This window comes from Narcine bancroftii, chromosome 4 (assembly GCF_036971445.1).
Source record: "Narcine bancroftii isolate sNarBan1 chromosome 4, sNarBan1.hap1, whole genome shotgun sequence".
Lineage (NCBI taxonomy): Eukaryota > Metazoa > Chordata > Chondrichthyes > Torpediniformes > Narcinidae > Narcine > Narcine bancroftii.
In genome coordinates, this window is record NC_091472.1 from 90068940 (window position 1) to 90082276 (window position 13337).

At 37.4% G+C, this 13337-nt stretch overlaps 2 protein-coding genes across 9 annotated transcripts in view; one reads left to right on the top strand and one right to left on the bottom strand.

Annotated features, from left to right (window-relative positions):
• Positions 1–6097, top strand: part of morn2 (MORN repeat containing 2) — a 137133-nt gene extending 131036 nt beyond the window's left edge. Inside the window, exon 10 of the transcript XR_011355883.1 lies at positions 2567–6097. The gene's annotated coding sequence lies outside the window, so the exon portion shown is untranslated. The remainder of the gene's footprint in view (positions 1–2566) is intronic.
• Positions 5796–13337, bottom strand: part of LOC138760804 (son of sevenless homolog 1) — a 255322-nt gene continuing 247780 nt past the window's right edge. For 7 of the 8 annotated variants that reach the window (XM_069931923.1, XM_069931918.1, XM_069931916.1 and 4 more), the window contains one exon: positions 6219–11394. In XM_069931923.1, coding sequence (XP_069788024.1) covers positions 10903–11394 — 492 coding nt within the window. In that variant the 3' untranslated portion in view covers positions 6219–10902. Of the gene's footprint in view, positions 5940–6218; positions 11395–13337 lie in introns of those variants that run through there. The other variant, XM_069931924.1, reaches the window with a different exon arrangement.

Genomic DNA, 13337 nt, shown 5'->3' on the forward strand with positions numbered 1-13337 from the left:
ATTGCATGTTTCTCCCCAAGATACACTCTGGTGAGTCAGCAACCAAAAGACAGAGCGGTGTCTATAGATAGGTGGTGGGTGACTTCTCTGGTTAGATATTTTGAGCCTCCTATACCCTCTATGGAGACCTGCTGTCCTCCCCAAATCACAGGATTGTTGGGGATGGTAGTGTGCTTGGCTCCAGTGTCTACTAGGGCCATCCAACGCTATCTATTTCCTTTGCACCAGTGTAATTACTGGGATGTATGGCCTCAGGTCACTTGGCCAGGAGAGGACAGCTGAACATGTATGCTGGGTATTCTGGCCTCTATCCTATGGGAGGGGCACAGATATCTGCCACCCCACAGATGGTTTTCTGCTGCCGAATATGGGCAAGTTTCTGTTGCAGCAGAGTTCTTAGCTCTGCCCTAAGGAAGTCAGGGGCCACTGTGGGTGGGGGAAGATATGAGTGAGGATTGTTCCAAGTTGTAGGTGGGGACTTCGGAGGATCAGTCATTCTTGTATTCTCAGGGAATTGGCAGCCATGGGCTCCCCATGTATGCCCATAATTAAAGACCATTCCCTGATGGCCCTTGTTTCCTCACTAATCATGTTCCACTATGGCTGGTGTTATAGGTCCAATTCTAGAAGAGTAGGGTATTGGGGTTGCACTGCCCTCACTACCTGATCCCACTGGGAATGCCATCGAAGAACCTTTCAGGTGGTACCCGCTTGCTTCCTGGTTCACATTGAGTGGATGACCACTCATCCCAGAGCCTGAGTAGCCACATGGCCAGGTGCTCTTCAGGCTCTGGCAATATCTGTCTCCCAGAACAGTCAACTCTTTCGCTGAATATTTCTGTGTCACTGTGGTTTTGCAGTGGCCACAGATATGTCCATCTGAGTTCCCCCATTCTCTGGTTGTTTCCGGTTCTCTATGGTTGGTGGGGTGCCTCATGGCAGGTCTGTGACTGTGAGGTCACCACTCTAGCCTTGAGGAGTTTGAGTGTTGGGGGGGGGGGGGGGGGGGGGAGAGAGGCATGGAGCATGTTTCATCATCCTCACTCTTGTCACTGCCCATCCACATGTTGAACCTGTCCCTTCACCAAACAATGGCCCGGTCCTTAACTGGGTCTTTATGCCAGCTGGAACAGAGAGCTATGTGAAGTTACTGCATTTTAAGTAGCCTGCAGGCTACCTTTGTCCCTCTCACCTTGAGATCAGTGGCTTGTGCTGCCTCCTGCAGTGCATCCCCTTATTTTTCTCATATTGGTTTCTCAGGAGAGCCACATGCAGCCAAAAGGGTCCTGTCTGTCTGCCCTTAGTTTTTGGGAACACACATAGTAACCTATTTTTTCACCACGTGGGTCCATGTATGAAACAGTCTACTGTTTTGCTGTGGTCCACCACCAGGTTCCAGAGGGGTCACATGACCTCAATAATCCAAACTGCAGTTGTTAACTCCCAAAACCCTTTCAGAGCCCTTCTCACCATTAGCACCCTAAACAATCATGATCTTGATACCTGCTTCCAATGAGCCAGTCTCCAGCAATGTGTAGCCCAGTGTGATCCTTTGGCCTACGAGCCCCTTGCTGCTCAGCTGCTGTGGTCACCTTCCATGTGTGGTCTTCAAGGCTTCCCTTTCTCCCTCTCCCTGAGGGCAGGGGTGGAAAAGCACAGGTGTTCTCCCACTCTGGTGCCTTGCACCAGTCTGCCAATCCTACTAGTCCATAGTGAAACGACAGGGGAATAGGATTTGACATGACCCAACATAAAGCATAGATGTTCTTGAACTGATCCTCAATCTATTTGAATCTGACACATTAGACTCTGAAGTGATCTGCCAGATCTGATCTGCACAGCTAGAATCTAAGTGACTGATGAGAACAATATAGTCGACCTGCTCACATTCCCCAACTGTGGAAGTTTGGAAGGTTGCAACCTGCTGTTTACATTGGACTTCTACATGCTGCAGAAACATGGGCCTGAGATTTTTAATAGCATTTTGAATACTCCTACATTTTAAGTGACCTTGGGTGATGGATTCCTGAATGTTGGTTGGGGTATTTATAATTTACAAGGTCTTCAGTAAATCAATGAAACTTTTGCTGTTTGCCTGGTAATTTCTTCCAATGTCAAAGAAAATGGGGGCAATACAAATATGGAATGAACTGCCAGCGGATGTGGTAGAGGCAGATACAATTACACCATTTAAAAGAGGTGCAGCATTGTGGTGAGAAATAATGAAGTATTGGGGTTAGTATGCAATCTTCACAATTTGTTAGTGAGATTCATTGTTTGCATGCCACCATGAAGCAAATGCAAGGCAGAGAGCTTCTATAAGGAGCTGAATTTAAGGTAACCAGGCTGTCTGGAATATCTGAAAAGGCAAATTCTAAGTGATGCACAACTTTTAACAACAAATCATAACCAATTGTAGAAGTAACACAATTTGCATACTAATATTAAATTTTATCTATCACTGGCTTTAACCTAATTTTTAAACAAATTATTACCTGATGACTTGCTATTCTGAATATTCTTAATATGTGGATTTATCAGGAGATGATCGATCTGTATCTTCCAGGTCAAATCAAAGTTCCAACAGTTTGGAGAGCAAGCAGAAATCTAACAATAATCATACACAGGACACCTTGATGATAGGAAAGCAAGAATTTGAAGAAAGGGTTGTCCCTGTGAATGACTGTGATCGTGGCAATGCTGTTTAAACTTACATTTTTGAAAGAGCTCCGAAAAATTGCTAAAATTAAAAGACAATTTCTTGTTGGTAGAAATTGTTAATTTTCTTGCATATTTTTTCCTGTTTCCACATATGCTAATTTTATTGAACAGATATGGTCAAGAATTTTGATCAGTTTCATATGAATTAATGAGATTTCAAACTATCAATAATCACTTCTGATTGTAGTGTTTACAAGAATGAACAAACTTGGGATGTTCTATATGATCTACAAAAACATCTGTGCAAATTGTACATTAAAGAAATTTTAACCTGGGTTAGACAGTGCAGTTATTTTTGGTGGTAAGGTATCCCGATTCAAATTTGAAAATAATTAATGTTCGTTCCAATTTTATGTAAACCATTTAAATGCATTAAAGAATGAGTAGTCTGCTACATTTTTATTTCATGTGGTTTCAGTTTGTGCCACCTTTGAGCATGATGACAGGAGTGAGTAAAGGATATTTTGAACCCAAATGGGTATATTATCTGAAAGCTATTGTATTTGGCTTTGCCAAGGTTTGGGAATATTGCAGGGCAACTGGATGGAATAGTAAGAAACTGAGACCTTTGGGGAGATTTCAAGTCTTAAATATGACAAGTTGATATGATCTGAGACAGATCAGATGTTGAAGGGAACTGCAAATTAACCAGTAACACATTGTGTGCTTATTACACATCTTTCTTATTTTATTTCCCAGTGGAGTTGTCCATTCCATATTGGCTCCATTGAACTCCCAACCCTGGAACTAGCTTTTTTTAACATGCAAAGCAGTCACAGAATTAAAGGACATTGTTTGATTGAAGTCAACAATAAAATGGTGCCATTTTGAAAATCTTTTTGCCAGGAGTAATTGATCTTGGGAAAAGAAAATACAATATTCTATCATTTTCATGATGCACATCACAACTAAGAAGGTCAAACCACAAACCGGCTGAAAGCAGAGCCAGGCTATGTAATGTGAAACTTCATCACTGACTGACATGAAAAACACGTTCACTATTCTTTACCTTTCCCTTCTTACAAGTCTTTGGAAAGGATGTTTATTTCTGCTGGTCACCAGCGATAAATTTTGAGTGCTGGGTTGCAGCTTCAATTTGGGCTGGAAAGAGTCAGACTTCTCAGCACAAAATACATCTCTGAATGCTAGTGAAATTTTTTGCCAATCTCCAGACATCCATTTTACATGTGGTACTGTAAAGACCCCCGGCCTATGATGTTGTGCAACAATCTTCTCAACATTTCCTCATGTCTTTAACTCTCCGTTTTTCTTCCATGTGCCTATCTAAGAGTCTTTTAAATGTCACGATTGTACCAGCTTTCACCACCAATCTTAGCAATACAATCCAGGCACCCACCACACTCTGTGTGAATAAAAAACTGACATCTCCCCTAAACTTTCCTCCTTAAACAGCTGTCTGAAATTTCATTTTGTCACTCTGGGAGAAAGGCATTGGCTGTCCACCCTCTTAAACAGGTGTCTGAAACTTCATTTTGTCACTCTGGGAGAAAGGCATTGGCTGTCCACCCTATCTAAGGCTCTCATAATCTTATCTACGACTATTAAGTCACCTCTCATCCTTTGCTGCTCCAGAGAAAAGCCTGAGCTCTGTCAAACTTACCTCATAAGATGTGTTGTCCAATACAGGCAATGTCCTGATAAATCTTATCTGCATTCTTTCTAAAGTTTCCATGTCCTTCCTGTAATGAAGTGACCAGAACTGAACACAATACTCCGTGTGGTTGAATCAGGGTTTTATAGAGCCACAACATTACCTCATGGCTCTTCAACTCAATCACCCCACTCTTGAAGGACAGAGCACAATATGCCGCCTTAATCATCCTTTCAACTTGTGCAGTCATCTCAAGGGATCTATGGACTTGGACCCCAAGATCTGTTTCTCGACCTGGTTAAGAATCCTGCCATTAACTGCATACATTGCCTTGAGGTTCATCCTGATTGAACTCCAATTGCAACTTCTCTGCCCAACTTTGCATCCTATCTACATCCTGTTGTACCTATGACAACCTTCTACACTATCCATAACACCCCCAATTGTACTTAAGTATATGACAATAAACTGTCATGCTCATACAAATTTATCAATTCACCCATTCTGGAAAAAAATCTTGATTTTATCGATACATTGAAGAAATCAGAACTGCTTCAATTCCTGCTATAATTCAAGTAAGTTGTCATATTATTCTATAGCTTTCATATCTTAACCACTTAAAACACATCTCCTGTCTAAATAGCAATAGACTGAAACAACTCGAGTCCATTTGGGTTGATGCTGAAATGGACTGAGGGTTTAATAAACAGACATTATTAAAATATATAAACCACAGTTATGCATTCAAAATTTCCATCATTTATACCAAAATGCTATTTGTAATTAGAACACTGCTTGATCCCAAAGAATGGAAATGTTTTGCCATAGTATTCTAAGTTCTAACCCAGAAGGTACAACTTAAGGTTAGGGAAGAGATTTGTTCTTCCATGTATTTTCACCCAAAGACACACAAAGTTAGTGAGTTCATCTATTTTTAACCAGTGCCCTTACCCCCTTTTCTTCCCCACCCCCACAATCCATCTTCTATTTCTCCATCGTTCATCTATGATAATCCACAGCACTTTTCCTAATTCCTACACGACCCTTTTGTAGAATAGGTGTCACATGTGATAGAAGAACCAAACAGAAAACGCACAAGATGGACAAAGTTTTACAGACATCACTATAGAGAGGGAGGGGGTGTGGGAAATGTGTAAAAGATAATGATAAAAGCTAAGAGTTTCTACTTTGTGTGCATTAGCATGCAAAATAATCCCAGTTTTGAGAAGAGTATTTTAAAAAGCTTCACCTCAAATGCTTATTTACCAACAATGTAAAATCTGCTTTGAATTATTTAACTGTGAAACAGTGATAGAACCCAAAATTGAGCTGTTGCTTTTTAATATAGATAAAATTAGTTTCTCCACAAAAACATTTATCAGTATCTACATTACTATCAGAAAAATAGTTTTGAATAATTTAAAATGATTTTAGAAAGACTATACATAATCACTGACTCATCGATTTCCTAGTAAATTAAAAAAATTAACAATTTTTCTAGGGAGAAGAAATCCACAGAGGGCACAATTATCAGAAACCTACCATTTATTAATTCAGTTTGGGGTGATAGCCAGGTTTCTGACTTTGAGTACATTGTCCTTGAAATCTGTGGAAAGAAATGGTGGCACTTCAATTAACACAAATTGTGCTTAAGACATTTATTCTATGACATAGTGGCTGATGTAATTAAACAACAAAATAAAAGCAAACAGTATCACATTGGGAAAATGAGATTCTGAACTAAAATGCTGATTGTAAACTACAATTAATACTGTACTTTCAATATTTTAAAACTTCCTTGTATATTAAAACTTAATTTAAAAAACCTAATTGTGAAGCACGTTAATTTATGAAGAAATATTAATAGAAAAAAATGAAAACACTCTTTAAGAAGTTTCAAAAGATTTTTTAATATACAGCTTTTTTATATAAATTAAAAGGAAAAACAGAACATTTGACACCTGTAAAATTAACATAACAATTTAAAAAGAATAAAACCCAATTACACACAAAAATTAGGCAATTGCAAAAACTCCCATTGCAAAGCATTTGAGGATTTACATACCAGTTGAAAAAAAAAATAAGACTCAAAATTTATTTAAAAATAACTGTCCCAAGAAAGAAACAAAATATCCTGGTTCAACACATAAAAAAATACGTCAGTCTAATACACTTTGGATGAGAGTTCATAAGGCAAAAGCAGGTTTTTTTGTACATTTCCCTGGATCCTATTTTGTAAGACAAACATTGCTTAGCCATCATATACTTGCTCCCATTCTTTTTGACTACTTCTCAGTGTAATCACACAAGGAAAAGATAGCACTTATTATACTTAAATACAAAATCAATACTGTTATTCCTAACACAGAAACTACTAAATTCTACAGACATGGTTAAAGTACACAGGTCATATCAGATGTGCCAGAAAAGATTATCGGTTTGTTCTTAAATCTGATCAATTTCATCTAATCTTTACACATAATCAAAGCTGCAAATAACCATGCCATTAAAACAAGTTACATATATACACATAAAATTTCACCACTGATATGTACATTTTACGTTTTTAGCTGAAAAGGTTTTTTGATGTACATATCTTGAAATACAACCCAACTCAGTTCAAAAATAAAGATTAAGAAAGAAAATTAGCTTAAAAGATCGGAAAAGAAAATTGAGATGTAATAAAAAGGCACATTTGGCAGCTACGAAACTGACCTACGCCTTGCACAATCAGTACAGTGCGCATTAATACACATTCAGTCACAGGTTAAATGACTTCATTTAAACCAAAGCAAATCACTCAGCCTGAAACTTATTTTTTGCATCAAGGGTCACCAGCCTTGCTGCAGTGATTTGCTGCAATTTCTTATTCTATAAAGGAAGGCTCATTCAGTTCACTATTCCTCAAGAGGAACATTGAGCAGCAGGTAATCGAAGATGAGGTACAGATCAACTATGATCTGAGTGAATAGTGGAACATGCCCAAGGGGCTGAATGTTTCCATCTCTTTACAAATTACATTTTGAAAAACCAATGGGCTTATCAGCAGATGCTGTACCTTTTGTAGATCAATATAGTTGGCCATTCTTTTTGTTTAAAAAAATTCCATGTTTTCCAATCCCTGCTTTGCGATCATTATTAAACATAAAATTCGAAAGAAAAATTCAGTAGAAAAAAATCAATAACCATACAAATATGAATTTAATTTAATAGTATTTTACTGCATTGAGATATAATTAATGTAACGTTCATAAAGTTAATATTAATTATCTACATCAGATGTACAGAAAGGAAAGGTGTCTTGTCAGTCACCTGCAGTCTAGATAACAGCAATGGATTCCAGCCTGTAGTCAGTCAAGCCTTCACTATATTTTTCCAGGTGCTTTCTCTCATTTGCTTAACCACAACAACTTGATTTTAACTATTAAAACTGAACTGCACATTGGTAATGGCATTTTCCAACTGGTATGTAACCCTGAAAATGAAAGCAACTGATATGCAATCTTTCACTGCTCATATTTTCTTGACATTGGACTCTTTCTTTGAATGCTTTTGAAATTATGCCCCAAGTTTATCTTTTTGTGCACTTTCTGCGTTTCATAGTGGAATCATTGTTAAACTGAAAATAGCACGCATACAATTCTCAAGTGGTTGAAGTGTGCTGCTAGACTGAAAAGATCCAATAGGAATTCCACAGGGTCAAGAGAAAAATATCAATTTGTAAGATGACATAACAAGTCATGACCCAGGAACATTATGCAAAGGGTTTCTCAATGACATTGGCATGAAGCTAAAAATATTTTGCACCCAAAACTACAGGATTAATGGGTTTAAATATATTTCCATTATAGAGAATTAATATTTTAATATAATACTAACAAAGATTCATAGTTTGCCTCATTTAGCTCATGATTAAAACGGTCTACATATCAAATTGGTGATAAATTTCATTTTACCTTTATACCCACATCTCCAGTATTTTTTAAATTCACAGAATCAATGAAAACACCACAAAATGAACTCTCATTCAAAAACAATTTTATTTAAAGCCAATTAAGCCTTTTTACCAGGGCTAGAATCTGCAAAATCTCATAACAGTTTTAATTTGGTATCCCTATCAATAGATTAATGAATAAAAATTTGCTATTGATAAGTCTAAGTGCTTAAAATGGTCTGCTGAAATGATGGTATTTTAATGTTGTTTGCCTGTCCCATACATGCTACTGAAATATTTTGCTTAAAGCATAGTAACCTATAATATGAAATCTATTTAGGTATAGTACATTTAGATTTAGGTGAATTTATTTATTGTAGAGGTAATAAAGTGATTTATTTCAAAATTATCATGCATAAGGTGTATTTATTCAAACCACAAATGTAAGATGCTAGAATGAAGCCCCCATGAGTAACCCATATCATAACATCATTAATTACGAACCGATGGTAATATTTATTTTCCTTTTTTTTCTCCTCTACAGTTATCAACACTGTTCAGGATTACTCTTGTTATAATTCCCTTGCTGCATCTATCATTGCTTGAAAATTAAATAGATCTTATTTTAAAAAATCTTGCATTACTTTTTTGACCCATATGCAAGAGATGTGATATCAATGGAAAATACAAATACAGAAATTAATGAACATTAATGAACTAAGGGCCAGCACGCTTAGCCAGTGATTGGGACTAGGGTTCAAATCTTGCACTGTCTTTTAGGAGTTTGTACATTTTCCCCATGTCTGCATGGGTTTTCCCTAGGGGCTCCAGTTTCCTCCCACCATTCAAAATGTACAGGGGGAGGGGGTGGTGGGCAGGGATTGTAGGTTAATTGGATGTGATTGTGCGGCACAAGCTTGTGGGGTAAAAGGGACTGTTACTGTACTGCATGTTTAAATTTTAAAAAATAAGAAAAAGATTTGAGGCGAACGCCACACAGTTGAGGCTGAAATTAATTACCATCTTCACTGGACAGTAGATATTTTGAATAATAATTGAAGTGAAGGTGATTTGAAAACAAGTACAATTGTATAATTCTGACCAATTGATAAAAATCTGTGTTGAAAATTAAATAAGCCAACAATACATGGTGGTTTTTAAAAAAAAAAATCAGTATATTCAGTAACGGCTAAAAAAAAACATGCTCTACTTATCTTAGAGGATACTGGATCAGGCCAAGAACAGCCACTACAATATTAAATCATTAGGTTTTCAGAATGTAGTCTAAGCAATACAAAACCAACTCTGCATTGCAGCATTTTCATATTTTGTCACATATTTTTGGGGCAATTATTAAACCAAGGATTAATGTCATCCTCTTAAAATTGTATTTATGTGCTAAAATGTGTAAATATTCCACAGTCTTAGTTAAGCACCTATAAAAACTAATGGTCACCCTACCCAGATCTTATTCATTAATGCAATGTTACTCTTTTATCAAAAGGTAAACACAAAATTACTCCAAAATCCAACTTACATTAACCAGCAAAAGATATTTTGAACGTATCTTGCCTCCACACTGACTTCAGTTTATTTTGTTTACTTATGTAAGAATTAACATACATATTTTACTCCAGCTTTAACCTTCTTTACCTAAATATCCTATAACAAGTTAAGATGTCATAAGGTATAAAGAATATTTGGCCACCTGAACGTAAAACAAACTTCATCATAGCCAATGCTAAAATAATTCATCTGAAGATTACAAAGTATCCAAAATCAGACTGCCTATTTTTAACAAATCTGGATTCTCATCCTTACAGATGAACCTCTTGCACCAAGCATTATGCCTAAAGGTATTTTACTGATCCATTCTGGTCTTTAATTTCAGATCCTGCAGTGATGTTATGAAATGGGTTGTCTCTGGACTTAAGTCAATAGTTGCAAATTTAAGAGAATAATATGTCAGAGCTTCTTGAAGATGTAAATGCAGAAAATGGTTTCCACATTTTACTGCATTGGGTTAATTTCACTTTGCTTATAGCGATAACATTGAATTATTATATTTCCATTTATCTAATGGAGATAGGTGCTACATTCTCATTGAAGAATCTTTCTGGTTGGATATCTTGAAACACTTTCACAAAGAATGTGCTTCTTTGGTGCAGCAGGTACCCACATTTCAAGAATTTTAGTTATCACTACGCAGAGTTAGTATTTCTTCGATAGTCTAGGTACCAAAATAATGCATTTCCAGAAATGAAACAACGCATGATTATGTAAAACATCAATCCTGTGTTTGAAGTTGAAGGTGCAAATTGCATTTTCCTTTAACAATTCTCTTCTTGGCTAGTTGATAACAACCACCCCACAACTGTATTCTCAGTTACTGGCAAAGTTAACATGGTTCAGTTTTCATATGTAACTGTCCAATCTATTCTCCAGTGCCTGAATGCAAACACAGAAGGAAAACAGATGGAAACTCCAGACTATGTCATAGTCCAAGCATTAGCAGTATCCTTACAGCCTAAACATTTAGATTCTACCTCTCCCAGCGCCAAAACCTCCCTCTCCCTCAAGCCATGACATCAGCCGTATCCATGAGTTTGTAGTGTTTAGTGAAAATACTTGATAACTAAGAAGAATGGGCATTCTCCAGCAGTGGTGGTCCATCTCGATGGAATGGTGGATGTGGATGCTCCCTTTTATATGTTTTTGGTGGAAGCTTTGGAATTGTTTGAGAGGTGGAGCTTTGTCTTGGTGGAATAGGAGGTCCAGCTGCGATGCCAACTTCTTCCAGTGGCAAAGGAGGCGATGGCAAATGTCTGCGAGTTCCAAGTGGAGAAGGAGTTTGAGGAGGAGGTGGAGTAAAAGGTGTAGGTGAATTGGGGAAGAAAGTATTGGGCAGCTCAGTTTTTCTACCCATTGGAGGAGGTTGCAGAGGCAAAGGTGAGCCTGTAAATACATCTGGTGTTCGTACAGGCTCTCGAGGTGGCAAGCTGGGAGGGCTGTCAGGTGGTTCTGAAATTGATGATCTCTCAGACAATGGGTACCGAGGTGAATAAACCTTAGCTGTGGGTTGTCGCGGTGGAATAGCAGGTGGACTGTCTAAATGTTTTGACTTGATCTGAAATAGAGAAAAGTATGAACATTAATGATTCAAAGATTGAACATTCTTGTGAATCACAATGTTTCCAAATCATTAAACTTTTCAGAAAGTCATAAAAGCATGGGTACAAAACATTTCAATAGTCTGTTTCTTATTTTTAAATAATAAAAATGTGCAATGGAAAAGGAATTGGAGAAATAAAATCAAAGAATTAGCAATCTGTTTGTAAGACAGTTCTCTACTTATTATATATCACAATTACTGAAATAGATGGCTGACTAGAGATTTTAAAAGTTGTATAGATTAACTTGTTCTAGCCTCAATGAAATTCATATACCCCTGACAAAAATTTCTGCACATAGCACAACATTCATATTTGAATATTTCAGAATTTATTGTCATGAACATATCACAAAATTTGTTGTTTTCCGGCAGCATCACAGTGTAAACATTTATGTAAACCATCTTACAAAATAAATAAAAACTGAAAGAAAAAGTCAAAGTAAGGCAGTGCCTGTGGTCCATTGATTATTTAGGAATCTGTTGTTAGAGAGGAAGAACTTGTCCTTGGGCTGCTGAGTTCTCGTCTTCAGGTTTCTGTACCTTTTTCCTGATAGTAGCAGAGTGACAAGGGCATGCCTAGGAGGTGGGGATCCCTGAAGATAGAGCATGCTTTCTTAAGACACCACCTCTTATAGATGTCCTCTAGGGAGTGAAGACTAGTGCCCGTGATGCCTCAGGCTGAGTCTACAACCCTCTGGAGCTTTTTCTTGTCCTGACCATTGGCACCTTGTACCAGACAATGATGCAACCAGTCAGAATGCTCTCTGTGAAGAAGTGTGTGAGAGTTTTTTTAATATTTTATTTAAAGTTTAAAAATCACAGAACATAACATTAGTTACTACATTTTAATACAGACATAATGTGATTAATAATTTTTATATAAAAGAAACCCCCCCCCCCCAACCACCCCACTAATACCCTCCCTCCTCCCTTCCCCGCCTACAAAGAGAGAAAAAGGAGATAATTATCTGGTACAATCTCTTTTAAAACTTTAAAACTTCTTGGCTGCAGGAGCAGTGGCATCTATCGAAGCAGACTGAGAGATCAAATTCTAACATCAAGAATTTTCAGATATGGGCTCCAAACTTTAGCAAAGAAAAAATTATTTCATCTTTTCATCCCTAAAACCGAATCAGATTTCCATGTAATATCTAAACAGTTTTTAGAAATCGCCAAAGACAAACGCAAAAATCTCAATCTTAAAGCTATCAACTTAATATCTCCTAGTTCGAGAGTCTTTGTTGACATATGAATCTCCCCAAACTCCTTACAAAATATAGCTGTTGGTGAGCCTTCTTTGTGATTGCATCGACATGAAGGCTCCAGGACAGATCTTTGGAGATGCTGACACCCAGGAATTTGAAGATCTTGACCCTCTCCACCGCTAAACCCTTGATGAGGACTGGTTTGTGTTCTCCTGATTTCCTCCTAAAGTCCACAATCATTTGCTTGGTTTTGCTAGCGTTGAGTGAAGGTTGTTGGTGTGACACCACTCAATTAGCTGATCTATCTCCCTTCTGTACGCTTCCTCATTGCTGTTTGTGATTCTGCTGTCAACTGTGAAGTCACTGGCAAGTTTGAAGATAGTAATGGAATTGTGCCACACAGCTGTAGGTGTGCAATGAGTAGAGCAATAGCCTTAGCATGCATCTTTTTTTTTTTTTTTTAAATTTTTTTATTTTTCACACCATAAATCACAATAGCCATGATATACACTTTTTCTTTTCCACACATTTACAGTGACTTTTTCTCCCTCCCCCCTCCCTCCTCCCAAGCCACCCCCCCATCCCCCCCCCTCTCATCCATTTTAGTTATACAATCTAGGTTACATTAATTCAGTTAGACAATGTTGTCATTCAACAAAAATACACCAGAAATTCTACTGAGTCCATTCTTTT